This window comes from Amblyraja radiata, chromosome 3 (assembly GCF_010909765.2).
Source record: "Amblyraja radiata isolate CabotCenter1 chromosome 3, sAmbRad1.1.pri, whole genome shotgun sequence".
NCBI lineage: Eukaryota > Metazoa > Chordata > Chondrichthyes > Rajiformes > Rajidae > Amblyraja > Amblyraja radiata.
In genome coordinates, this window is record NC_045958.1 from 108371342 (window position 1) to 108398761 (window position 27420).

Sequence of the window (27420 nt, forward strand, 5' to 3'; positions counted from 1 at the left end):
TTGAATCGCGGTGCTGGCTCGAAGGGGCGAATGGCTTACTCCTGCACCTATTGTCTATTGACATTTAATTCATGTTTGGCTCGCTGTGTACACGAGTGTTATATGGCGACATGTAATTACAACCGTGTCCTGAGGTCAGAGCTTCATCCACGCCTCTTGTGGTTTGTAACGAGACCTAATGCCTCTCGTTCCACCCAGTTGCAGGCAGACGCCCTTTAATATTTCCATTATTATCATTATTATTTTTTTGTTTTTGTTTAAAGCGCCCTCTTCCTGTGAAGCATATGGTCTCGGATTCAGTGGCCCTCGGGCGTACGAACAGCGATTGGACCCAGGCTGGTTTGGACCTTGCCCCTTTTAAGACGATGTTTCCTTTCCGGATTTTGCTCTGACGCCGAGGACGCAGGAAACCGGCGGATTTGCAAAGTGACGGCTCATCGCCGCCTGCCTCACGTCCGAGGAACAAACACCTCCGTCCGATGGATGTAAGGAAGGGAGAGAGCAGCGTTTCGGACATGGGCTCCTGCCGTCCTCTCTCCCACTGATGGAAGGGGAGCTGGGAGACACCTCCTCCTCGACGTTAAGGCTGGAGGTCTGTAGTCGAATTTTGATATCGTGCTGGAAAGAACTGCAAGATGCTGCTGGTTTCATTCGATGGGAGAAACACACACAACAACGCCGGAGTAACTCAGCGGGACAGGCAGCACCTCTGGAGAGAAGGAATGGGCGACGTTTCGGGTCTGAAGAAGGGTCTCGACTCGAAACGTCACCCACTCCTCTCCGGAGATGTTGCCTGACCCACTGAGTTACTCCAGCATTTTGAGTCCACCGTAGAATTTTGATACATACACACACACACACATACACATACACATACACATACACACACATAAATACACCCACACACACACACTCGCTCGCCTCCTTTCAAAACAACTGCCCAAGAGATGATCTGGCAAACATCAGGAGCAGCGATTTGTATTTACCGGAGACTCACATTTACAAAAGAGATGACAAACCTCTAGATTTGTCACAGAAGCAACTGCATGCTACGGTGGTTTGTACCCTCGAGTGAGCTCCAGTCCCCTGTGTGTGACAATGCTCGGTTGCCTATTTACATTTAATCTTGCATTTTGAGAGGGTGTTTTTTTTTTCCCGGACGATTGTCGATTGTCAATAGTATATTTTTGTAATATTTCCCCAGGTGCCGCGGATTTAAACCCCGGAGTCTTCATCAGTGCCCCCGAGTCTACATGTTTGCAAGTGTTATGGACGTGGATGTGTTTAAGGGGAGGTCGAGCTGGTTTGAGCTGGAGGACATGCGATGGTCACGATGCGTCCTGATGGCAGAAGCGGTTACTACTTTCTGCTGGCCGCGCTTTGCTTCTTCGCCGCTTCTCTCTCCCGGTCGGTGGAGGAGTCGTCGCCCTTCTTCGCCTGGCTTCTAAGCAGACTCGTCTTCTACTCGGCGCTGTCCCTGAGCAGCCTGCTGTTGGGCACCTTCCTGGTGCTGGCGAAGCAAAGCAACACCAAGGCGCCACGTTTCCCCAGGGAGGAGAGACCTCTCGGCGTGTCCCCCTTGTTGCGACAGCTCACGGTAAGTTGTTGCAATTTATTGATTTAAAAAAAACAATACATCTCTTGATGCACCTGAACACACCTTCAGTGATGTAACCTGGGGTCATTGGGTGTTTCGGGTCTTTCAACATCAGATGCGACCCGGCCGTGGTTGATCAGACCACCACTTGTGTTATAGACAATAGATATTAGGTGCAGGAGTAGGCCATTCGGCCCTTCGAGCCAGCACCGCCATTCAATGAGATCACGGCTGATCATCCCCAATCAGTACCCCGTTCCTGCCTTCTCCCCATATCCCCTGACTCCGCTATCTTTAAGAGCCCTATCTAGCTCTCTCTTGAAAGCATCCAGAGAACCTGCCTCCATCGCCCTCTGAGGCAGAGAATTCCACAGACATAGTATTCAGGTGGCATTCGCTCCTCCCCATGGACCTCCTCTCCTGATCCAGAGCCATCTCGAGGCCTTCTCCGCTGCCTCTGTGGTGTTCTCGATGGCTCTCCTCCTCTCCCTTCCGTTGATGCCCAGTGCACTCAAGGCTTTGTAGAGAGTCATATAAGAGTCTTACGGCGCGGAAACAGGCCCAACTTGCCCACACGTCCCATCACCACCTGCAGGCATCACCCATAGCCAGCGTGGAGGAGGAAGGAACTGCAGATGCTGTGTTTACACCGAAGAGGGACACAAAATGCTGGAGTAACTCAGCGGGACAGGCAGCATCTCTGGAGAGAAGGAATGGGTGAGATTTCAGGTCAAGACCCTTCTTCAGACTGAGAGTCAGGGGAGAGGGAGGCATAGAGATAGGGAAGGGAAAGGTGTGAAAATGTGGGATCAAAGGCGACAATGGTCAAAGGAAATATAGAATGGTTCATTGTCATCTGCCTCAGAGGGCGGTGGAGGCCAGTTCTCTGGATACTTTCAAGAGCGAGCTAGATAGGGCTCTTAAAGATAGCGGAGTCAGGGGATATGGGGAGAAGGCAGGAACGGGGTACTAATTGGAAATGATCAGCCATGATCACATTGAATGGCGGTGCTGGCTCGAAGGGCCGAATGGCCTACTCCTGCACCTATTGTCTATTGTCTATTGTCAGCTGAGGGGAAGATTATCTTGTACACCTCTCGCCCACTGTTTTACAGTCCCACCTTTCGCGCTAATAAAGGTCTCAACCTAAATGACAATTGGTGTTAGCCCCAGAAAAAATGATAATTTAAAATGATATTTTAAAATAAATGTACATCTGCTTGTATCATCGCCTCTCTGCCTATTTCCTGTATGTTTTCCCATGTTATCACTCTCTTTAGGTGGAGATTGACAGATTCTTGATTAGCAAGGGTGTCAGGGGTGATGGGGAGAAGGCAGGAGAATGGGGTTGAGAGGGAAAGACAGATCAGCCATGATTGAATGGCAGAGAAGACTTGATGGGCCGAATGGCCTAATTCTGCTCCTAGAACCTATGACGATATACGAGCAGCATTTGGATATTCGGCCCTTCGAGTCTACTCCGCCATTCAATCACGGCTGACTATTTGTCCTTCTCAATCCCATTCTCCTGCCATCTCCTCCTCATCTTTGACACCCTTGCTAATCAAGAACCTCTCAATCTCCACGTTAATAACACCCAATGTCTTGGCCTCCACAGCTGTCTGTAGCAATGATTGCCACAGATTCACCACCCTCTGGATACAGTGTGGAAACAGGACCTTCGCCCAACCGAGTCCACGCTGGGCAGCAATCACCCGTACACTAACACTATCCTACACTCTAGGGACAATTTTTTTTTACGGAAGCCAATGAACCTACAAAGCTGCACGTATTTGGAATGTGGGAGGAAACCGGAGAGCCCGGAGAAAACCCACGCAATCATGGAGCGAATATACACCAGACAGCACCCGAGGTCAGGATCGAATCGGATCTCTGGTGCTGTAAGGCAGCAGTTTCGTATAGAGATTTAGTTTAGTTTAGAGATACAGCACAAAAACAGGCCCTTCGGCCCACCGGGTCCGCACTGACCAGCGATCCCCGCACATTAACACCCATCCTACACCCACTGGGGACAATTTTTCCATTTACCAAGATAATTAACCTACAAACCTGTACGTCCTTGGAATGTGGGAGGAAACCGAAGATCTCGTAGAAATCCCATTCGGGTTACGGGGAGAACGTACAAACTCCGTACGGACAGTACCCGTAGTTGGGATCGAACCCGGGACTCCGGCGCTGCATTCGCTGTGAGGCAGCAACTCTACCGCTGCGCCACCGTGACTGCACGTATTTGGATTAGTTCCACTGCTGTGCCACTGTGCCGCCCCAAATAAGTGCTTATGGATTTATGAACTAGGATGCAATGCTTGCAATGCTGGTGGATGCAATTATAATTCAAATAGAACATTTCTTGTGTGCCTGACATGTTGCTCAGGTCACAGGCCGAGGAAGAAAAATCAGTGGGCCAGGATAATCACAAGAAGCAGGATGACTGCCGCTTCATAGAGTTATGCAGCATAAAAACGGGCTGACCAAGATGCCCCATTTGCGCTAGTCCCACCTACCCGAACTTGGTCCATATCCTTCCGAATCCCTCTGTATTCAGAGGATGGTGAATCTGTGGACTTCATTGCCACGGCTACGGCTGTGGAGGCCAAGTCAGTGGATATTTTTAAGGCGGGGGTAAACATATTTTTGAATATTAAAGGGCCTGTCCCACTTGGCGATTTTTTCCGGCCACTGCCGGCGTCATTGACAATAGACAATAGGTGCAGGAGTAGGCCATTTGGCCCTTTGAGCCAGCACCGCATTGACTGACGTATCAGGGTCGGCGAAAGATTTTGAACATTTCAAAATCCAGCGGCTACAAAAAAGAATGTTGCGACACTTGAGGAAACACCACGCGTTGATACGTCATCACGTCGAATCACGCCGCAACTTTTTTGATGACCTGAAATGTCAGTCAATGATGCCGGCAGTTGCCGAAAAAATCACCAAGTGGGACAGGCCCTTAACGGTGTCAGGGGTTATGGGGAGAAGGCTGGAGAATTGGGTTAAGAGGGAAACATAGATTAGCCATGATTGAATGGTGGAGTAGACTTGATGGGCTGAATGGCCTAATTCTGCCCCCAAGAACCTATGAACCTATCCTATTCATGTATCTGACCAAGTGTCTTATAAAGATAGACACAAAATGCTGGAGTAACTCAGCGGGTCAGACAGCATCTCTGGAGTGAACGAGCAGGTGATGTTTCGGGTCTTCACCTGAAACGTCACCTATTCTTTCTCTCCATGTCCTGCTGAGTTACTCCAGCTTTTTGTGTCTTATCGTTGGTATAAACCAGCATCTGCTGTTCCTTCCTACACAAAGGTCTTGTAAATGTTGTATAGAAGCTGCATCTGACATCGCGTTCTATATACCCACCACCTTCAGTTCTTTGTCATTCTCTGGTACTGAACTCAATGAACAAAACGGGAGAGAACCAGTTCTGTTTGCGATGACCTGTGTCTGATATTGATTTTAGCATTGTGCCATTCATTTTCAGATTACTTTTTTAATATGATCAGACCATTATAGCTGTAATATTGGCCCCATATGCTCTCGCACCTGTGAGTGATATTTGATAATAGCCTGCAATGATTGGAGTTGGTGCTGGAATACAGATTAATTTCCGACAACACCACCTGGCTTTTCTACATGATGTTTATTTTGGCGTTGGGCTACATTTCATTTCAGATTGATCTCGATCTGGTACGGATTTATTATCTGCAACACTCTTATGCCTTTTATTATTTGTTCCCCTACCTGCTTTTTCTCTTCTATTCCTCCTTGCATGTCTCCTGTTCAGTGATATTTAAAAAAAAATCTCTTTACCCTTTTTACTGCTCTTCGTTAGTTAGGTTTTACAAGAAGAGTCTTAAGGTTTGTTTAGTTTATTGTCACATGTGCCGAGGTACAGTGAACAGCTTTTGTTGCGTGCTAACCAGTCAGCAGAAAGACAATACATGATTACAATCGAGCTGAGCACAGTGTACAGATACATGATGAAGGGAATAGAGTTTAGTGCAAGTAACAGTCCGATTAAAGATAGTCCAAGGTTCTACAATGATGTAGTCGGTAGATCCTATAGCAAGCAAGATAGATCACTCGACGAAAAAGACGTAGTACGATCATGGGCAGATTCGTGGGCAATTTTCGGCCCCATTTCCATAACCGGCTTCCGTCTCCGCAACAAAGATCCCATAGCGGAGCAAAGATACTAGTGCGGAGACCACAAACCAGTTACGGAAACATCATCGTAAAAATCAAAGTTCTTTGGTAAAAATTTTCTCCCCATTTTCAGAATTATAATTTATTAACACAAACTGTTCCCCCGCAACGTTGATTACACTGCGAGTCGGGTTACTGAAATGGATGAAAAAAAGGCCCATGTACCGCTCCGTTGCGTACTACACGTCAGCCCATTGCATTTACAAGGAGTGGTCTATCTTGCTCCGCTATAGGATCTTTGATCAGGACCGTTATCTAGTTGTTGACAGAGTGGTTCAGTTGCCTGATAACAGCCGGGAAGCAACTGTGGCTGAATCAGGAGGTGTGCGTTTTCACACTTCTGTACCTCTTGCCTGATGGGAGATGGGAGAAGAGGGAGTGTCCATGGTAATGACTGATCCTGGATTATGCTGCTGGCCTTGCCGGGGCAGTTTAAGAGGCCTTTAGATGGGAAATGGAGGGATGTGGTTTTCACAGAGCTGGTGGTGGGTTCCTGGAATGTGCTGCCAAGGGTGGTAGTGAAAGCTGATGTGATTACTGCATTGAAAAAGCTTTTAGATAGGAACAAGGATATGCAGGGAATGGAATGGTATATTGTCAAGCTTCAAAGGGTTCAGAAAAGAATTACGAGGATGTTGCCAGGACTAGAGGGTGTGAGCTATAGGGAGAGGTTGAGTAGGCTGGGTCTCTATTCCATGAAGCATAGGAGGATGAGGGGAGATCTTATACAGGTAGACAAAATCATGAGAGGAATAGATTGGATAGATGCACAGAGTCTTTTGCCCAGAGTAGGGGAATCGAGAACCAGGGGACATAGGTTCAAGGTGAAGGGGAAAAGAATTAATGAGAATCCGAGGGGTAATGTTTTCACTCCAAGGGTGGTGGGTGTATGGAACAAGCTGCTAGAGGAGGTAGTTGAGGCTGGGACTATCCCATCGTTTAAGAAACAGATGGACAGGTACATGGATAGGACAGGTTTGGAGGGTTATGGACCAAGCCCAGGCAAGTGGGACTAGGGTAGTTGGGAAATTGTTGGCCGGTGTGGGTGAGTTGGGCCGAAGGGCCTGTTTCCACACTGTATCACTCTATGTCTATATGATCGAGCAGACGAGTTTGGTTTATCCTGGCATCTAGTTGGGTTCAGACATTGTGTGTTGAGGAGCCTGTTCCTGTGCTGTGCTGTACTGTTCTAGGTGCGGGTAGAAGAGATTAGTTTTTCTCAGCATTATATTACGTAGACATTGTGGACTGAAGGGCGTTTTCCTGTGGTGTTCTATGTGTAGGAAGGAACTGCATATACGGGTTTACACCTAAGATAGACACAAAAAGCTGGAGTCACTCAGCAGGTCAGGCAGCATCTCTGGAGAAAAGGAGTCGCTGAAGGTTCGGGTCGACACCCTTCCTCAGACTGAGTGTCAGGGGAGAGGGGAACGAGAGATATGAAGAGGTACAAAGAACAAATGAATGGAAGGTGTAAGGAAGAACTGCAGATGCTGGTTTAAATCGAAGGTTGACACAAAATGCAGGAGCAACTCAGCGGGTGAGGCAGCATCTCTGGAGAGAAGGAATGGGCGATGTTTCGGGTCATGACCCTTCTTCAGACTGATGTTAGGGGAGGAGGCGAGACAAAGATAGAATGGAGTCGGAGACAGTAATGGGCGTGTCCCACTTAGGCGACTTTTTAGGCGACTGCAGGAGACTATGCAGTCGCTACACGGTCGCCACATGTTCGCGGGTGGTTGCCGGGGAGTCGCCTTCATGGCCGTGAGGAGTTCCCGCATTCTGGGAACTAGTCGCGGCCTCATTATGGTAATCGTGAATCTTTCAACATGTTCAAAAATTAACGGCGACTGGAATGAAGCCGCCATGGAGAGTAGAAAGAATTCTCGTGCCGTAGGTGGGTCGCCAGGAGGTCCTAGTGGGTCGCCAGGAGGTCGAAGGTTCTCGTAGGTTCTCGTAGGTTGTAGCCAGTGTAGACCGGTGAATTTCATTGGCTCATTGGGGGAAAAAAGACGTAAGCAGTAATTTTCAGAACCAAGGATAACCGACCGGTAATGTTAAATGTCCGCCGAGCTTCACAGCCGTGTATCTCTGGTTTCTTAAAAGTTGTCTCCACTCCTTCTCCCCCCTTCTCACCTCTCCCCCCCTCTTTTAAAGGACTTACCGTACACAGTGCTTTAGCCGTCTTTTTACAGCGCCAATCTTCCTGTTCATCGCAGTGCGTGTCTGTATCACCTTGCCTTTGAAACGTGTGAATTTTTTAGACAGGGCTCTCCCCGTTTGCCCTGTCCCCCGCCTGCATAACGGAGCTGGTGAAGGAAGCAATGTGTTTGTGTGAGTGTGTGTATTCCACCCTGACAGTCGCCGGTTTTTCATGCGACTGCCGTCAACTTGACAGTCGCCGGCAGTCCCCTGAAAAATCGCCAAAGTGGGACAGGCCCATAAGACTAGTGGGAGAGCTGGGAAGGGGAAGGGGATGGAGAGAGAATTGTAGATTCTCAGTGGGAGGGAAAGTGATGTGTAGAACAAAGGGAATGTTTGTGATAGGATGGGTTGCTATGGATTAGTGGTTATCAGCACGTGTGGAGAGTTATTGATGCGATGGTGGAGAAAGTTGCCAGACTGGTTAGACTTGCCTTGTAGGTTAAGGGACAAAAAAACAAAATGCAGATTGTAGGGTAGAAGAGTGGCACAACAGCAGAGTTGCTGCCTTCCAGCGCCAGAGACCCGGTTCAATCCTGACTACGGGCGCTGTCTGTACATAGTTTGTACGTTCTCCCTGTCACCGCATGGATTTTCTCCGGTTTCCTCCCTCAATCCAAAGACGTACAGGTTTGTAGGTTAATTGGCTTTGGTAAAATTGTAAATTGTCCCTAGTGCGTACAGGGTGATCGCTGGTCAGCATGGACTTGGCAGGCCGAAGAGCCTGTATCTGCACTGTATCTCTGAAGTCAAGGCCTAATGTCAACTGAGCAGGTCAGGCAGCATCTGTGGAAGCAGAAATTTAATGTTTCTGACGAGGGGCCTTTCAATGGAACTGAGGAAGAGAGAAATAAGAGTCTGATAGCAACAAAAGTGGGTGAAGCCAAGAGAGTTCCACTGATGAAACGTAAAGGTTTGGCAGACGGCATAAGATACTGTAAGTGTGTAATTTGTGGCCGATGTGGTTCTGGGACCCATTCAGTGTGTCAGATTATAAAAGAAGTAAAGCATAGAGACGGCAATGGTTCTGATATAGACCTTGAGGTGGAGTGAGTGCGTGGTGCCTTGAGTTGCAGGGTGGGAAGGAGCAAGTAAAGAACTTCAAAGGATGGAACCAAGAATTGGCTGAGATCACAAGTCGGGGAAAAATGGGAGTTGGAAGATGATGGGACAAACCCTTTATCTCAGCGCCCTTTATCTTTAGTTTAGTTTAGAGATCCAGCAGGGAAACAGGCCCTTCAGCCCACCGGGTCCGCACCGACCAGGGATCCCTGCACTTTAACACTATGGACACTATTTATGTGTGTGTGTGTGTGTATTCCACCCTGACAGTCGCCGTTCCAGTTGCCGGTTTTTCAGGCGACTGCCGGCAACTTAACAGTCGCCGGCAATCCGCTGAAAACACTATTTACCCACTAGGGACAATTTTTACATTTACACCAAGCCAACTAACCTGCAAACCTGTACGTCTTTGGAGTGTGGGAGGAAACCGAAGATCCCGGAGAAAACTCACGCAAGTCACGGGGAGAACGTACAAACTCCGTACAGACAGCACCCGTAATCGGGATGGAACCCGGGTCTCCGGCACTGCATTCGCTGTCAGGCAGCAACTCTACCGCTGTGCCAGCGTGACTTTATGTGGTGACTATTTGCATACCTTGGAAATGCACGTGACAATAAAGTACTCATTCACATCAGTTTGGGAGGAGTTAAAATAAATCATGTTGGCCAGTCATGCAGAACTGAAATAGGCCCTTCGGCCCAAGGCGCCCCATTTACGCTAGTCCCAACTGTCCGCTTTGGGCCCATATCCTTCTAAATCTCTCCTATTGGATTCGGAGACATACTGCGTGGAAACGTGCGCTTCGGCCCAATTTGTCCACACTGACCAACATGTCCTATCTACACTAATCCCACCTGACAGCATTTGGCCCCTTTCCGTCTAAACTCATCCTATCAATCTACCCATCTAAATGTTTCTTAAAGGTTGCGATAGTCCTTGCCTCAACTACCTCCTCCGTCAGCTTATTCCATACACCCATCTATGTGTTTTATTTAAAAAAAAAAAAAAAAAAAAAAAAAAAAGTTGCCCCTCAGGTTCCTATTAAATCATTCCCCCTTCAACTTAAATCTGTGCCCTCTGGTTCTTGGTTCCTCTACTCTGGGCAAGAGAATCTGTGCGTCTACCCGATGTATTCCTCTACGGAGTTTGTATGCTTCTTTCTATAAGACCACCCCTCATCCCTATTCATGCAGCTGTCCAAATGTCTTTCAAATGGCAAGCCCAAGGAAGAAAGAGAACATGAATTTGAGGGACTTGGAAATAAAATGAGCACTTTATGTTGGGAAACAGAGAGCAAACAATAGTGAATGAATCTTACTGTAGGATGCGTGTGGGTGGGAGAACTTTGGGCAAATTAGTGACTGTAGAAATGATTTGGCAGTCTGCCTAGATCAGTGTTAGAAAATGAAGTGAAAAGATGTACATAGACTTCAGCCGAGAAAGATTTGCATAGTTGTTATTTTGGTGATTTAAAATCGGTTGTGGTTCTGAGATTTGCTTATACTCATAGCGACCAATGTCCTCACAGATGTTTGCTCGCGTTGCTTGGACCGTTTACACTAATTTGGCGGCGAAGGTGGATACGAGCACGGTTGCAGGTGGCAAGGAAAAATGGCGGGGATATCGCCAATCAGTAGTAAGGAAGGCCCACGCAATGCTCGCATTTATTTCAAGACAACTGGAAAACTAAAACAGGGATGTTATGCCCCTGTCCCACTTAGGAAACCTGAACGGAAACCTCTGGAGACTTTGCGCCCCACCCAAGGTTTCCGTGCGGTTCCCGGAGGTTGCAGTTGGTTGCCGGAGGTTGCAGGTAGTGGAAGCAGGTAGGGAGACTGACAAAAACTTCCGGGAACCGCACGGAAACCTTGGGTGGGGCGCAAGGTCTCCAGAGGTTTCCGTTCAGGTTTCCTAAGTGAGACGGGCTTAATGCTGAGGCTCTCTCTATAAGGTGCTGGGTCAGGCAACCTTCAAACTTGTGCGTCTTTGGAGTGTGGGAGGAAACCGGAGATCCCGGATAAAACCCACGCAGGTCACGGGGAGAACGTACAAACTCCGTACAGACAGCACCCGTAGTCAGGATGGAAGCTGGGTCTCTGGCGCTGTGAGGCAGCAACTCTGCTGCTGCGCCACCGTGACACCCTGACATTAAGCGATGAACGTGAAGCGATGGAAATGTCGGTAGAACAGTTTGGGGTCAATGCCATAATTCTGCAAATTTCTCTTACTTACGGAAAGTGCTGCGGTTCGATCTCAAGTTTACATCTTGAATTGAGGGAAGACTGATATCAATAGCGTAAGACCCGCTGAAAGTAGATTGGGAGCTCTCGGGTGGAGCAACAACTGACAAGTGGTATAGACACAAAATGCTGGAGTAACTCAGCGGCTCAGACAGCTTCTCTGGAAACAAATGAATGGGTGATGTTTTGGGAAGGTTCCGGACACGAAACGTCACCTATCCATTTTCTCCAGTATTTACTGAGTAACTCCAGTATTTTGTGTCTATCTTTGGTATAAACCAGCGTCTGCAGTTCCTTTTTTCTTTATTACAAAGTGACAAGTGGGAGTCTTGTAAGAGAGTTAACAAGAGCTCGGGGTCAGCGTGTTCTGTTAAGGAATAAAGATAAGGACAGCAACATTAGAGAACCAAGATATTAAATGTTTGATCGGGGAGGGAGGGGGGAGAGGGGATGAAGGAAACATATCCAGTATGGTTAGCAGGGATTTACGGAGTCTCTTGAGGAATATACTGGGTAGAAAAGAGGTGGCATGGTGACTCAGCAGTAGAGTTGCTGCCTCACAGCACCAGAGACCCGGGTATGATCCTGACCATGGGTGCTGTTTGTACGGAGTTTGTACGTTCTCCCCGTGACCTGCGTGGGTTTTCTCCGGGTGCTTCGGTTTCCTCCCACACTCTAAAGACGTGCAGGTTTGTAGGTTAATTGGCTTGGTATAATTGTAAATTGTCCCTAGTGTGTGTAAGATAGTGTCAGTGTGCGGGGTGATCGCTGGTCGGCACGGACTCGGTGGGCCGAAGGGCCTGTATCTCTAAACTAAACTAAACTAAAAACGTAAGAAATTAGGGAGGCAAACGGGAATGAAATATCTGTGGCAGGTAAGATTCATTAGGCTCGCAAGACACTTTATGATCAAATATGAGAAACAAGAGTATATCCAGGGTAATATTATGTCCCTTTATTCACATGTGGAGTAATCTACAGTACATGTGGAACCAAGTGTGGTCCTAAATGAATTATTCTCATCTCCAATAATGTTCCTACTACTGACACATAAAGGAAAAACAGTGTCCAGTATATCAACAGCATAGCTGTGGTTAACAAAGTTGAAAAGATCTCCCTCAGGGACCCAGCCATTGCCTCCCATGCTGGGTTCAACACACTGGGATGGGTCTCCTCTGGCCGTGGATTGTCACCTTGTCGTGGTGGAGAAGCTTGTGTGGTCCTGAGATCCTGAGAGCGATGCCGTCTGGAGCTATGCTCCTGGTAGGGCCACCCATGGCGGGAAGGTCGAGGGGGTGGTCTCTGACAAAGAACAATCCAACCGAGACATCAACGGTGGAACAGGCGGAGGACGATGGCTGACCTAAGTGGAGCGTCACAACGGCTGGGAAGGCGGATGAAGGCTGCAGCAGAAAAGGGTCTCCAGTCGTCTTGGACTCCATGTCAATGGATCCTGACCCAGATCTTTCAAGGACCGTGGGGTGGCTGTCTGTGCACAGGTCTCCCCATGTTAAACAAAGTCACGCACAGGCATCCTCCATATAGGGAATAGCACCCTGGAGACACCCATGGTCAGCCATGACTGAAAGGGGGGCCCAAGAGGTGTCCTGTGACATCTCGTATCTTCTTCTTCTTAACGTTGACCTCCAGATTATCCACATACCCCTCCATGACCTCACAGGAGACGAGGCAGAATTAGGTCCATTCAGCCCACCAAGTCTACTCCGCCATTCAACCATGGCTGATCTATCTCTCCCTCCCAACCCCATTCTCCTGCCTTCTCCCCATAACCCCTGGCACCCTGACGAACCTAGAAATGTGTCAATCTCCTTAAAGATACCCATTGATGGCCTCCCCAACCGTCTGTGTACACAATTCGTACGTAAATAATGGTGAGTCTGTGGAATTCTCTGCCTCAGAGGGCAGTGGAGGCCGGTTCTCTGGATGCTTTCAAGAGAGAGCTAGATAGGGCTCTTAAAAATAGCGGAGTCAGGGGATATGGGGAGAAGGCAGGAACGGGGTACTGATTGGAGATGATCAGCCATGATCACATTGAATGGCAGTGCTGGCTCGAAGGGCCAAATGGCCTACTCCTGCACCCATTGTCTATTGAGTGCCCTTAGTCATGCTGCTATTTTCATGGCAGAGTCGGCCCCTGGTCGCTTGATTGGCGTGTGCGAGAGAACACACTGGATAAATTAGTATCCTGGAATTAAAGTAACTCCTTACTTTGAAGGGCTTGCTGTGATTACTTTGCTTGCAGCATTGTATGCTGATTAGATAATGATATACTGAAGATGAACAAACTGTTAGCACATCCACCACAATCCATTAGTGCGATCATCACAGATCCTTCTTGTATCTCATATTGCATTACATTTTCTGATAGTTTGCCAATCAGTGGCGTGTACTTTGCCTTGTTGTTCCTTTTACAAAACCATGCTTCATTGACTCTGTGATGGAACTTTAAGACAGGGTCCATCATATTCCTGCCGTAGTGAAATTGAACTGCCTGCTGCAAGCAGAGATGCTGCTGTTAGACCGAACCGCTTGCTTTTGGCAACCGCAGGAAATGCAACACTTGTCGCTTTACCTCCCCCCTTGACTCCATGCACGTACCTAAGCAGTCTTTCCAGGTGCAGCAGAGGTTCACCTGCAGCTCCTCCAACCTCATCTATTGCATCAGCTGCTCTACATCGGTGAGACCAAGCGCAGGCTTGGCGATCGCTTTGCCCAACACCTCCGCTCGGTTCGCAACAACCAACCTGATCTCCCGGTGGCTCAGTACTTCAACTCCCCCTCCCATTCCGAATCGGGCCTTTCTGTCCTGGGCCTCCTCCATGGCCAGAGTGGGTCCCGCCGTAAGTTGGAGGAGCAGCACCTCGTATTTCGCTTGGGTAGTTGTTTACACCCCAGCGGTATGAACATTGACTTCTCCAATTTCAGGTAGTCCTTGCTTTCTCCCTCTTTCCCCTCCCCTTCCCAACTCTCCCACAGACTACTGTCTCCACCTGTTCCTTTCATCATCCACCCCCCACCCCCACATCAGTCTGAAGAAGGGTCTCGACCCGAAACGTCACCTATTCCTTCGCTCCATAGATGCTGCCTCACCCGCTGAATTTCTCCAGCATTTTTGTCTACCTTAGATTTTTCCAGCATCTGCAGTTCTTTCTTATTAAGCTTTTGGATTCTAGTTTAGTTTGGAGATGCAGCGCTGGAACAGACCCTAAGGCCCACCGTGTCCGCACTGACCAGCGATCCCCGCATACTAACACTATCCTACACACATTACAGACAATTGACATTTTTTACCAAGCCAATTAGCCGACAAACATGTACAACACATGAGGCTGACTTCTCTTTGCCATTCTAGAAAAATGCATCCATATTTAATAATAGCTGGAAATAGTAATTCTGTGAGTCTGTGGAATTATCTGCCTCAGTGGGCGGTGGAGTCAGGTTCTCTGGATGCTTTCAAGAGAGAGCTAGGTAGGGCTCTTAAAAATAGCGGAGTCAGGGGATATGGGGAGAAGGCAGGAACGGGGTACTGATTGGGGGTGATCAGCCATGATCACATTGAATGGCCAAATGGCCTACTCCTGCACCTATTGTCTATTGTATGAATTAATAATAGCTGGAACTAGTAATTCTGTATGAGTTTCTGCATTTTGTCTGTATTATTTCTAATCAGGATATGATTTTTTTTTAAATTTCCCTTCTCTATCCGGCCTCGGGTTATAAATATATTGGACAGAGAATTGAATCCATTGTTTTCTACGACTGGTGACTATGAACAACATTATTTTCAATTTTTCCATCATGAGCTGCCAATTTTTTCACCATGTTCTGCTCAGATCAGATTCAGATTCAGATTCAAATTTATTGTCATTGTGCAGTGCAGAGACAACGAAATGCAGTTAGCATCTCCCTAGAAGAGCGACATAGAATATGAGCAATAAATAAAGATATTTACGTGCATACAATCATAGTAGTGCAATTATTATTATTATTTAAAATTGTTTTTTTTTTGCTCACTGGAAGGTAGTTTCATTTAGAGATACAGCGTGGAAACGGGCCCTTTGAGCTCCACTGAGTCTGGGCCGACCAGTGATCCCCGTACACGAACACTACCCTGCGCACACTGGGGACAATTTTCAATCTTCACCGAAGCCAGTGGGTAGGTGCTGTAGACCAGCACGGGAAGGTAGACGCTCCCGCCCCCACGAGTCTCGGGCAGATGGGGCTCGTCAGCCTGGGAAGGCAGTCCATCAAGTCCATATGGCCTTGTGGCCATATCCAGTCATGGAAAAGGCTCCAGGAGTAAACCTCAAGAAAATCCGGTCGGAGCCCCTAAGGCAGTTCGTCGTTGTCTACAACCTCGCTCTGGCAGCTCCTGCGACGGCGCTGGTGCCAAACTGTAACGGCCCTGCTGTTCCTTTGGATCGATCAGCGATGTGGAGAGGGGGGGACGTGCTGCATGGGCAACAGCCTGTCCTCCATATGACATCGCCCAGGCTTGCATCCGACCAGGATGCATCACCCATGGTCAGTCATGACCGAAGCCTACTACCGAAGCCAAGTAACCAACCAATCTGTACGCCTTTGGAATGTGTGAAGAAACCGGAGCACCTGGAGAAAACCCATGCGGTTACAGTGAAACTCAGTACAGATAGCAGCCGTAGTCAGGATTACACCTGGGTCTCTAGTGCTGTTATGCAGATATTCTACTGCTGTGCCACCCTAAGATGTAGACTTTTTTTCAGCGTGTGGCTTTCACACATGTCTCAATGCCTTCTGTGCCTCTAGCTCTTTTATGTAGCACCTCTAGCATAATGAACTGAGGGCAATGACTGAATGAAAGCAAAGCTCCATGACACCTGACTCCTGTTCCCACCCTAATGATGTGTACACCATTGATTCCACCTGTGCTTCATGCAGCCTTTGGAAGAGCAGACAACAATGAAAGATTCCAACAAGTCTTTGATTGTCCCACCCAGGTCATTCCTCCTTCCTCTCTGCTCCCATCTGGCAGAAGGTACAGCAGCTTGAAGGTCCACTTTGCCATTACTGACATCAGCTTCTTCCCCTCTATTTAGTTTAGGTTAGAGATACAGTTTGGAAACAGGCCCTTCAGCCCACCGAGTCCCCGCACATTAACACTATCCTACACACACTAGGGACAATTTACATCTATACCAAGCCAATTAACCTGCAAACCTGCACGTCCTTCGCTCCATAGATGCTGCCGCACCCGCTGAGTTTCTCCAGCACTTTTGTCTACCTTTGAGAGAAAGGTTGTTGTCTCGACACCAGGACACGAGGTTCTCAATCTCCTGTCTGTACTGTACCTGTTTGCTGTGTTAGAATCTGTGTTAGAATTAGATCTTCGGCATACGTTTTTTTGTTGTTGCTATTTGTAGCCTGTGAAGGTGTCATTACTTGAAGTGCATTAAGCTGCTAAAGTTGGTCACATTGTTAGCACTGTTAAGCTGGAGACCAGAATTAGTTTAATTCTCATCCTGGCAGCAAGGGGTTTAAAATACATAATTAAATCGAGTATTAAATGCTATGATGAGCGGTGCAAAGTTTAAAGGAGATATGCCATGCAAGTTTCATTGCACAGTGAGTGTTGAGTGCTTTATTTGTGCTTCCCCTCATGATGGCACAGAACATGGAACATAGTAGATGTTATTTTTCTCCAGAGATGCTACCTGACCCGCTGAGTTAAGGGCCTGTCCCATGTGGGCGTCATTTGCGCGTCATGCAGATGGCGTGCAAAGATTTTGTACATCCCAAAATCCTGGAGCGCCGCGCGCGACCGCGCGTCACTGCCTACAACATGCGCGCTTGTCGTGCGTCGTGACGCGTAATGATGCCGCGTAAATGACGCCCAAGCGGGACAGGCCCTTTACTCCACCTCTTCGTGTCTGTCTATAGAAAATTACACCACAGGAACAGGCCCTTTGTCCCACAGTGTCTGAGCCAAACATGATGCCGTGTATTGTCTTTCCGCTGACTGATTAGCACGCAACAAAAGCTTTTCACTGTACCTCAGTACGCGTGGCAATAAACTAAAACAAGACAAAACAAATAAAAACTATAGGTGGACAAAAATGCCTGAGAAACTCAGCGGGTGAGGCAGCATCTATGGATCGCCCGCTGAGTTTCTCCAGCATTTTTGTCAACCTTCGATTCTTCCAGCATCTGCAGTTCTTTCTCAAACAATAAAAACTATAGTCTACCTCCACTACTTCCCCTGGCAGTGTGGTGCCCATCACTCTCTGTGCCTTAAGGCCTTGGCCCAAAGTGAACCAAGATGTCACACATGTGACACGTGACCAACCCCCAAACATTGTCAGCGTAACTTATACAAATTTCATTTTTTTAATCTGAAAAAAATATGAATCGTATATGCAGTACAAAACGATATACCTGTAATGCTTTCAGAATTAGAAGAGATTTATTCCACAATTTTTCATCGTTTTAGTCACACACAATAGACAATAGACAATAGGTGCAGGAGCAGGCCATTCGGCCCTTCGAGCCAGCACCGCCATTCAATGTGATCATGGCTGATCATCCCCAACCAGTACCCCGTTCCTGCCTTCTCCCCATATCTCCTGACTCCGCTATTTTTAAGAGTCCTATCTAGCTCTCTTGTGAAAACATCCAGAGAACCGGATGGCGGCTTTGACATCAAAGTTTGACATCAGTCGCCTTCCAGAGGGAAGTGATTCAAAGAGTTTGTGGCCAGGGTGAGAGGGGTTAGAGATGATCTTACCCGCTCGCTTCCTGGCCCTTGCAGTGTACAGTTTGTCAGTGGGGGGAAGGTTGCAGCCAACAATCTTCTCAACTGATCGAACGATTCGCTGCAGCCTCCGATGTCGTGCTTGGTGGCTGAGCCAAACCAGACCACGATGGAGAAAAGGTGAGGACAGACTCTACGATGGCCGTGTAGAATTGGACCATCATTGCCTGTGGCAGATTGTGTTTTTTTCAGCTGTCGCAGGAAGTACATCCTCTGTTGGGCCTTTTTGATAGTGGAGTCGATAGTGGCTCCCCATTTTAGGTCCCTGGAGATGATGGTTCCAAGGAACTTAAATGACTCCACAGATGTGAGTGTGGTGTTGTTGATGGTGAGTGAGGGGAGGGGGAACTCTCATAAAGTTTACAATCAATTCCACTCTCTTAAGAGCATTGAGCTCCAGGTGTTGCGATGGCACCAGGACGCCAGCAGTGTCACTTCCTGTCTGTAGGCAGATTCCTCCCCATCCTGGATCAGTCCAATCAGGGTTGTGTCGTCCGCAAACTTGAGAAGCTTGACAGAGGAGTCTGTGGAGGTGCAGTCATTGGTATAGAGTGAGTAGAGGAGAGGGGAGAGTACGCTGCCTTGCGGTGCTCCTATGCTGAGCGTTTGCGGGTCCGAGATGTGCTTTCCTAGCCTCACATGCTGCTTCCTATCTGTCAGGAAGTTGGTGATCCACTGACAGAGGGGTTCAGGCACAGTCAACTGGGAGAGTTTGGCACAATGGTGTTGAATGCAGAGCTAAAATCAACAAACAAAATCCTTGCATAGGTTCCCTGGCAATCTAGGTGCTGGAGGATGAAGTGCAGGCCCAGGCTGACTGCGTCATCCACTGATCTATTGGCCTGGTATGCAAACTGCAGAGGGTCCAGCAGGGGGGTTTGTGATATTTTTCAAGTGGGCCAGCACAAGTCTTTCAAGGGGTTTTCATGACTGCAGAGGTCAGTGCGACAGACCTGTGATCATTAAGACCAGTAATCCTTGGCTTTTTGGCTACAGGAACAATAGTGGAGACTTTGAAGCAGGCAGGGACAGTGCAGGCGGGGACAGGGCGCGCAATACTCCAAATGCGGCCTAAACAAAGTCCTATAAAGCTGCAAAAGTATTTCCTGATTCTTGTACTCTATTTCGCCAGCAATGAAAGCAAGCTTATGATACGCTGCCTTTAACACTGCGGAGACTTGCTGCCTGCCACCTCTGCTCCCTCCAGGGCTTACAATGTGCGATTGGCTGTGCCGCCTCATAAACATTTGGCACGTGATGTAACAAAGAGACGGGGCTGCTTCTCACTGCCGTGCACTAACTTAAAATACATCGCACATTCTAAAATAGCTATTTGGAAATAATTTTGTTAATGGTTTTCATATTATGTCCTTAGACGTTATTTGATCAGCTGTAACTGCATCTTTCTTGCTCTGGGTCATAAGGAATAGGAGTAGAATTTGGCCATTCATCCCATCAAGTCTACTCCGCCATTCAATCATAGCTGATCTATCTCTCCCTCCTAACCCCATTATATATTATGTATATATATATATATATATTCAATGGTATATGGACACACTGATCTGTTCCGTATTTATTTATGCCTACAATATTCTGTGGTGCTGAAGCAAAGCAAGAATTTCATTGTCCTATCTGGACCACATGACAATAAACTCTCTTGAATCTTGAATCTCCTGCCTTCTCCCCTGACACCTGTACTAATCTAGAATCTATCTATTTCTGCCTTAAATATCCACTGACTTGGCCTCCACAGCCTTCTGTGGCAATGAATTCCACAGATCCACCACCCTTTGACTAAAGACATTTCCCCTCATCTCCTTTCGACAAGTACGTCCTTTAATTCTAGACGTCCACGAGAAGAATGGGATGAATTTCAAAACATGTTTCCTTGCTTTTATTTTTAATAATCGAGGTATGTGTTACATAAGCTGCATGTAGTGGCTTCCAAAATAACGGCGGCTGTCGCTGATTTTTCGTCATTAATGTTGGGGGGGTGAAAAGCTTTTTTTATTATTTTTTTTATTAATATTTTTATTAGAAGCCGTGTACAGTAGTATAAACCGCGGCATATGACAAAATACATTTAATGTACATCTTCCATTTTTAATTTAACAAAAAAGAACTAGAACAAGAGAGAACGAGCGAGAAAGAGAGAAAGTGAAAGAAATAGTGAATGTGTAAACCCCTAGACTACCAATAGTGCAGTCCAGCAGTCCAGCCTACAGAAGAATAGAAGACAAAATCAAAAAAATAATGAAGGAAAAGAAAAAAAGGGACCATTACGTGTTGATATACCTGCTTCATTTCTCACCACCCCCATCACCCTGTCCGTAAATCGGTTTAATTACGGTTGTGTTGCACCATACTATACTTGTAATGAATCAATGAAAGGAGACCATATCTTTAAAAATTGCTCTGATTTTCCTGCTAAGACGAGTCTCATATCTTCAAGATGTAGTGTCTCAGACATGCTTGCGATCCACATTTTAAGAGTTGGGGTGGATGCATTATTCCATTTGGAAATAAAAAGTTAAAAAAACTGAGAGATTCTATATTATAATATTCAACACAGAAGGGCCCGTCCCACTTGGGCTTCATTTGTGCGTAATTTACGCGACATAATTTATGCCTCGTGCCGCGCACGTGATGTGCGCATCGTGCGCATTACGTGCACCTGGTGCGTGGTGATGTAGGCAGTGTTGCGAGGTCGCGTGTGGCGCCCCAGGATTTTGGGATGTACAAAATCTTTGCGCGCCATCTGCGTGACGCGCAAATGACGCCCAAGTGGGACGGGCCCTTAAACCTGCAGGATAAAGGGAGCTGGAAGATAATGAAGATTATTTGTAAAGAAGTTTCCCCAAGTACTTTTGTCAAAGTTGATGAGAGTTGAGATACAGTGAAAAGATTTAGTTTGCATGCTATCCAAACAAAACAAGGCCATGTATCCACGTATAAATGAGTTGTCCACAGTGCACAGATCAAGGGAACAACATTTAGTGCACAGATATAACAATGAAGTCTGATATGGTCCAATTAAAGATAGTTCAAAGGTCTCCAATGAGGTAGATAGTCGCTCAGGACTGCTCTCTAGTTGTTGGTAGGGGTGTTCAGCTGCCTGATAACAGCTGGGAAGAAACTGTCCCTCAGTCTGAAGGTATGTTTTTTTTAAACTTCTGTACCTCTTGCCCAATGAGAGAGGGGAGAAGAGGGTGACTGGTCCTTGATTACGCTGCTGGCCTTGCCGAGGCAGTGTGAAGTGTAGATGGAGTCAGTGGAAAGGAGGTTGGTTTGTGTGATGGTTTGGGCCACGTCCACAGGTCTCTACAATTTTTTAAGGTCTTGGATGGAGCTGTTCCCAAACCAATTTGTGGTGCATCCTGATAAGATGCTGTCTACGGCGCATCTGTGGAAGTCGCTGAGTGTTGTTGAAGACATGCTGAACTTCCTAAGCCTTCTAAGTGAGTAGTTGGAGTGCATTCTTGACTATGGCTGGTCCAGGACAAATTGCTGGTGATATTTCTTCCTCGGAACTTGAAGCTTTCACCGTCTCTCCTTCAGGACCATCGATGCGGACTGGGCCTGTCTGAAGTCAATCACTGTCTCCTTTGGCTTGCTGACATTGGGAGAGGGGAGGAAGGAGCTGCTGGTGGCGATGCATGTGAGGAGTGGATGGCAAGAGAGGGACAGGGGAATTACCTCCAGCACCTTCAGGTATGGCTGGAAGGAGGTTCCCTGGGGTGGTAGGCAGAGGAGAGGGACGTCGGTTGTTGGCCTGCAGGCTTCCTGGATCGGGGGTGCTCTGGAGTTTAGGATGAGAAGGGATCTTATTGAAACATAAGATTACTAAGGGTTTGGACATGCTAGAGGCAGGAAACATGTTCCCAATGTTGGGGGAGTCCAGAACCAGGGGCCACAGTTGAAGAATAAGGAGTAAGTCATTTAGAACGGAGACGAGTAAACACTTCTTCACACAGAGAGTGGTGAGTCTGTGGAATTCTCTGCCTCAGAGGGCGGTGGAGGCCGGTTCTCCTGCATCTATTGTCTATTGTCTATTTTCACTCCAGAACTTCCAACATGTGGACACTCTGTGTTTTCTGTTTTTTATTTTAAAACGGCGCCAATGACTGTGCGTTTGTTATTGTGCAAAGGAGTTTCACTGTGCTGTGCATCTATAGAGTGATACAGAATGGAAACAGGCCCTTCAGCACAACTTGCCCACACTGACCAACATGTTCCAGCTAGACTGGTCCCACCTGCCTGCATTTGGCCCATATCCCTCCAATCAGGTCCTATCCATGAGTGACAACAAAGAACCATTGAACCATCGAGAGACAGCTGCCTTGGCACCAAGTTACGAGGTTCTCGGTCTGCTTTCTGTGCAACGTCTCATCATTATTAAAATCTCTTTGGCGAGAGTTTACTGTCCAAACTTAGCTGGATTGCCAGATCTTTACAGAGAGCAGCAAGGAATCGTCCATTTTGTTTTCAGTTTAGAAAAGTAGAAACAAAGAAGTACAGAGGCTGGTTTACAAAAAATAGGCATGGAGTAACATGGAGTAAAAAATGCTGGAGTAACTCAGCGGGTCAGGCAGCATCTGTGGAGAACATGGATAGGTGACGTTTCACAGAGTGCTGGAGTAACTCAGCGGGTCAGGCAGCATCTCTGAAGGGAAGGAATCAATGACGTCTCGGGTCTGAAGAAGGGCCTCGACCTGAAATGTCATCCATTCTCTCTCTCCAGAGATTCTGAGTTGCTCCAGCATTTTGTGTCCATCTTCAATGTCACCGATTGTCCTTCCAGCAGAAAAAGGTGTTTCTGGCCCAAACGCTACGGGAGTACGATCGTCCCGCCAACGGAAGGCTCGAGGCCCCCCGACCGCGGGAGAACAAAGAAGGGAAGAGATCGATTGTTTAAAAAGGAACGGCAGATGCTGGAAAATCGAAGGTAGACAAAAAATGCTGGAGAAACTCAGCGAGTGAGGCAGCATCTATGGAGTGAAGGAAATAGGCAACGTTTTGGGTCGAAACCCTTCTTCAGACTGATGTGGGGGGGGGGGGGGAGGAAGAAAGGAAGAGGAGGAGCCAGTGGGCTGAGGGAGAGCTGGGAAGGGGAGGAGTAGAGATTGAACTTTGTTTTTCACCTCCCATCACAGTGAGGAATGTGGAGGAGTCACTGCGGTGGATGTTTATGTTAAAATCTATTCTGTGTGTTCCGTTGCTTTTTATTTATATGACTGACTTGGCAAATGAAATTCTTTGTATATGTTGCAAAACATACTTGGCTAATAAAGTATTATTGTAATTGTAAACTGGAAAAACCAGCCCTTGAACCTCATGAATTTCAAATTGCCTGCCTGGCCTTGTGACTGACTAGCATCTATCTTTTTCCCTTGCTACTTCAATTTTCAAATCTTTCTTACCCCATATCTCTCCAATCATTTCACTCCCTGTAGCTCTCTGGTTTTTTTTGGCCCAGTGCTGTTTATTTCAGATAACTCAGTGAAGTACTTTAGGTTATTTTGTTTTGAGATAATTGTAAGATGTTACATTTCATATTTGTTGCACTAGTGACCTTGCAAGCAACACTGTTTTAATCGAACACTTCAGGCCTTAACACGCTATGAATGTTGTTGAATTTTAAAAAATCTATTTTAATTTTGGGTATAACGCACTGTGTGGAATACCATAAAATATGTAAGGCTGATCGAAGCAGCCTTCATTTAAATTTTTTTTATCTTGACTCCCTCCTACTGTAGTAGCTGGATTAGTTAGTAAGCAAGGACAGTATCTGGCTCCCCTGATAATGCTCCCAATTATCGGAATGAACAGGGTGTAGCAGCACATAACCTGGAGGGTAAATACCCAGCAGCAAGTTGCATGTTAAGTATTGGCTTGGGATCTCTCTGTCTGCTGAAGTAATAGAGGTCGTGAGGTTCAGCTGCAGGCTTGTGAGTTGGCGTGCAATCACCATTAAAGGTGTATAACAACAAAAGTGCCAAGATACCAGGTTTTAATGGAGATACAAGGAAACAGAGTATTGTGTGCAGTTTTCGTCTCCTAATTTGAGGAAGGACATTCTTGTTATTGAGGGAGCGCAGTATAGGTTCACCAGGTTAATTCCCGGGATGGCGGGACTGTCATATGCTGAGAGAATGGAGCTGCACTGCAGAGGGTCGTGAAAACTGCCCAACGCATCATCGGTTCCTCACTCCCCTCCATTGAGTCTGTCCAAAGCAAGCGATGTCTGCGAAGGGCGCGCAGCATCGTCAAGGACTGCTCTCACCCCAGCTACAGACTGTTTACCCTCCTCCCATCCGGGAGGCGCTACAGGTCTCTCCGTTGCCGGACTAGCAGGTTCAGGAACAGCTTCTTCCCTGCGGCTGTTACACTACTTAACTCTGCACCTTGGTGATTGCCAGTCACCCCCCCCCCCCCCGGACACTCCTTCCCCCAGAATAATTGCACTACTGCTACTGTTTGTACGTATATATATTTTACTGTTCATTATTCTATGTTCGTTCTTCTGGGTGAGATGCTAACTGCATTTCGTTGTCTCTGTACTGTACACTGCACAATGACAATAAAGATTGAATCTGAATCTGAATCTGAATTTAGAAGGACGAGAGGGTATCTTATAGAAACATACAAGATTATTAATGGATTGGACATGCTAGATGCAGGAAACATGCTCCTGATCGAAACCCTACTTCAGACTGAAGAAGGGTTTCGACCCGAAACGTTGCCTATTTCCGTCGCTCCATAGATGCTGCCTCACCCGCTGAGTTTCTCCAACATTTTTTTCTACCTTCGATTTTCCAGCATCTGCAGTTCCTTCTTAAACATGTTCCCGATGTTGGGGGAGTCCAGAACCAATACCCCACAGTTTAAGAATAAGGGGTAAGCCATTTACAACTGAGATGAGGACAAACTTTTTCACCCAGAAAGTTGGGAATTTGTGGAATTCTCTGCCCTAGAAGGCAGTGGAGGCCGATTCACTGGATGCATTCAAAAGAGAGTTAGATAGAGCTCATAGGGCTAGCGGAATCAGGGGACGTGGGGAGAAGGCAGGAACGGGGTACTGATTGTGGATGATCAGCCATGATCACATTGAATGGCGATGCTGGCTCGCTGGGCCGAATGGCCTACTCCTGCACCTATTTTCTATGTGTCTATGTATCTATGCAGATCGAGTCAGTCTTACAGCATGGACACAAGCTCCTTCGGCCCAACTTGCTCACACCGACCAACATGTCCCATCTACTCTAGTCCCACCTACCTGTGCTTGGCCCATGTCCCTCTAAACCTGTCCCATCCATGTACCTGTCTAAATGTTTCTTAAACCTTGCTATAGTACCTGCCTCAACTATCTCCTCTGGCAGCTCATTCCATACACCCACTCCTCTGGCAGCTCATTCCATACACCCACCTACGTGAAAAAGTTACCCCTCAGATTCTAATTAAATCTTTCCCCCCTCACCTTAAACCTATAAATGTTTAGTTTAGTGTAGAGATACAGCACGGAAACAGGCCCTTCAGCTCAATGAGTCCACGTCGACCAGTTACGAATGGAGGGGAGGGGGGAGCAAGAGCGGAGCTGCGGGATATCGAGGAGACCCAAGTGAGAGCCTCATCTATAACGGAAGAGGGGAACCCCCTTTTCCTAAATTTCCTAAAAAATGACCAGGCCATCAGAGATGTTCTCACTCTCTAGGAAATGTGACACCTGTCCTTTTACCTGCCCCCTCGACTCCATCCAAGGACCCCGACAGTCTTTCCAGGTGAGGCAGAGGTTCACTTGCACCTCCTCCAACCACATCTACTGTATTCGCTGTTCAAAGTGTCAACTCCATTACATGGGCGAGACCTAGCGCAGGCTCGGCGATCATTTCACCTCCACTCAGTCCGCCTTAACCTACCTGATCTCAGCACTTCAACTGCCGCTCCCATTTCCTAATCTGACCTTTCTGTCCTGGACCTCCTCCATGGTCAGAGTGAGGCCCAGCGCAAATTGGAGGAACAGCACCTCATATTTAACTGGGGCATCTTACACCCTAGCGGTATGAACGTTGATCTCTCTAACTTCAGATAGCCCTTGCTTTCCCTCTCTCTCCATTCCCTCCCCCTTCCCAGTTCTCCCACTAGTCTTAATGTCTCCGACTACATTCTATCTTTGTCCCGCCCACTTCCCTGACATCAGTCTGAAGAAGGGTCTTGATAAGAAATGTCACCCATTCCTTCTCTCCAGATATACTGAGTTACTCCAGCATTTTGTGTCGACCTTCGTACCTTAAACACATTGTCTGAGGCAGGTCCTTGTGTACCGAGCTAACACAGATATTTTGAGCGGATAGCACTACACACTGACTCTTCCCATTTGAATAGGTCTTGCCTTCCTAAAAGTCCCAGGGTCTTGGAGTGGGACTGTGTGCAACATTAAAGTTCGTTCTACTGGATGTCCAAGTTTCACAGTTGAGTAGAATGATAAATGATCTTATTAAGAATCATTATTAGGAAAGACGTTATCAAGCTTAAAAGAGTTCAGAGAAGATTTACGAGGATGTTGCGTGACTGAGCTAGCGGGGGGAGGTTGAGCAGGCTAGGGCTTCATTCCTTAGAGCGCAGGAGGATGAGGGGTGATGTTATAGAGGTGTACAAGATCATGAGAGGAGTAGATTGGGTAGACGCACAGAGTTTTTTGCCCAGAGTAGGGGAATCGAGAACCAGAGGATGTAGGTTTAAGGCGAGAGTGGAAAGATTTAACGGGAACGGAGACGAGGAAATTAAAACGGAGACGAGGAAACACTTCTTCTCACAGAGAGTGGTGAGTCTGTGGAAAAGTGGTGGAGGCAAGTTCTCTGGATGCTTTCAAGAGAGAGCTAGATAGGGCTCTTAAAAATAGCGGAGTCAGAGGATATGGGGAGAAGGCAGGAACGGGGTACTGATTGTGGATGATCAGCCATGATCACATTGAATGGCGGTGCTGGCTCGAAGGGCCGAATGGCCTACTCCTGCACCTATTGTCTATTATTGGAACCTGAGGGGTAACTACACAAAGCTGGTGGGTGTATGGAACAAGCTGTTGTAGGAGCTAGTTGAGGCAGGTCCATGGATAGAACAGGTTTCAGATGGACAGAAACATTTAGGTACATGGATAGGACAGGTTTAGTGGGATATGGGCCAAAAGCAGGCAGGTAGGACTAGTGTAGATGGGGCATGTGGATTGGCGAGGGCAAGTTGGGCCAAATGGCCAATTTCCACACTGTACGACTGTGTCTA

At 47.3% G+C, this 27420-nt stretch overlaps 1 protein-coding gene across 1 annotated transcript in view; it reads left to right on the forward strand.

Moving 5' to 3' along the window:
- The first annotated feature begins 375 nt into the window (after nucleotides 1-375).
- Nucleotides 376-27420, forward strand: part of snx25 (sorting nexin 25) — a 211699-nt gene continuing 184654 nt past the window's right edge. The window contains exons 1-2 of the mRNA XM_033018822.1: nucleotides 376-592; nucleotides 1205-1597. Coding sequence (XP_032874713.1) covers nucleotides 1325-1597 — 273 coding nt within the window. The 5' untranslated portion in view covers nucleotides 376-592; nucleotides 1205-1324. The remainder of the gene's footprint in view (nucleotides 593-1204; nucleotides 1598-27420) is intronic.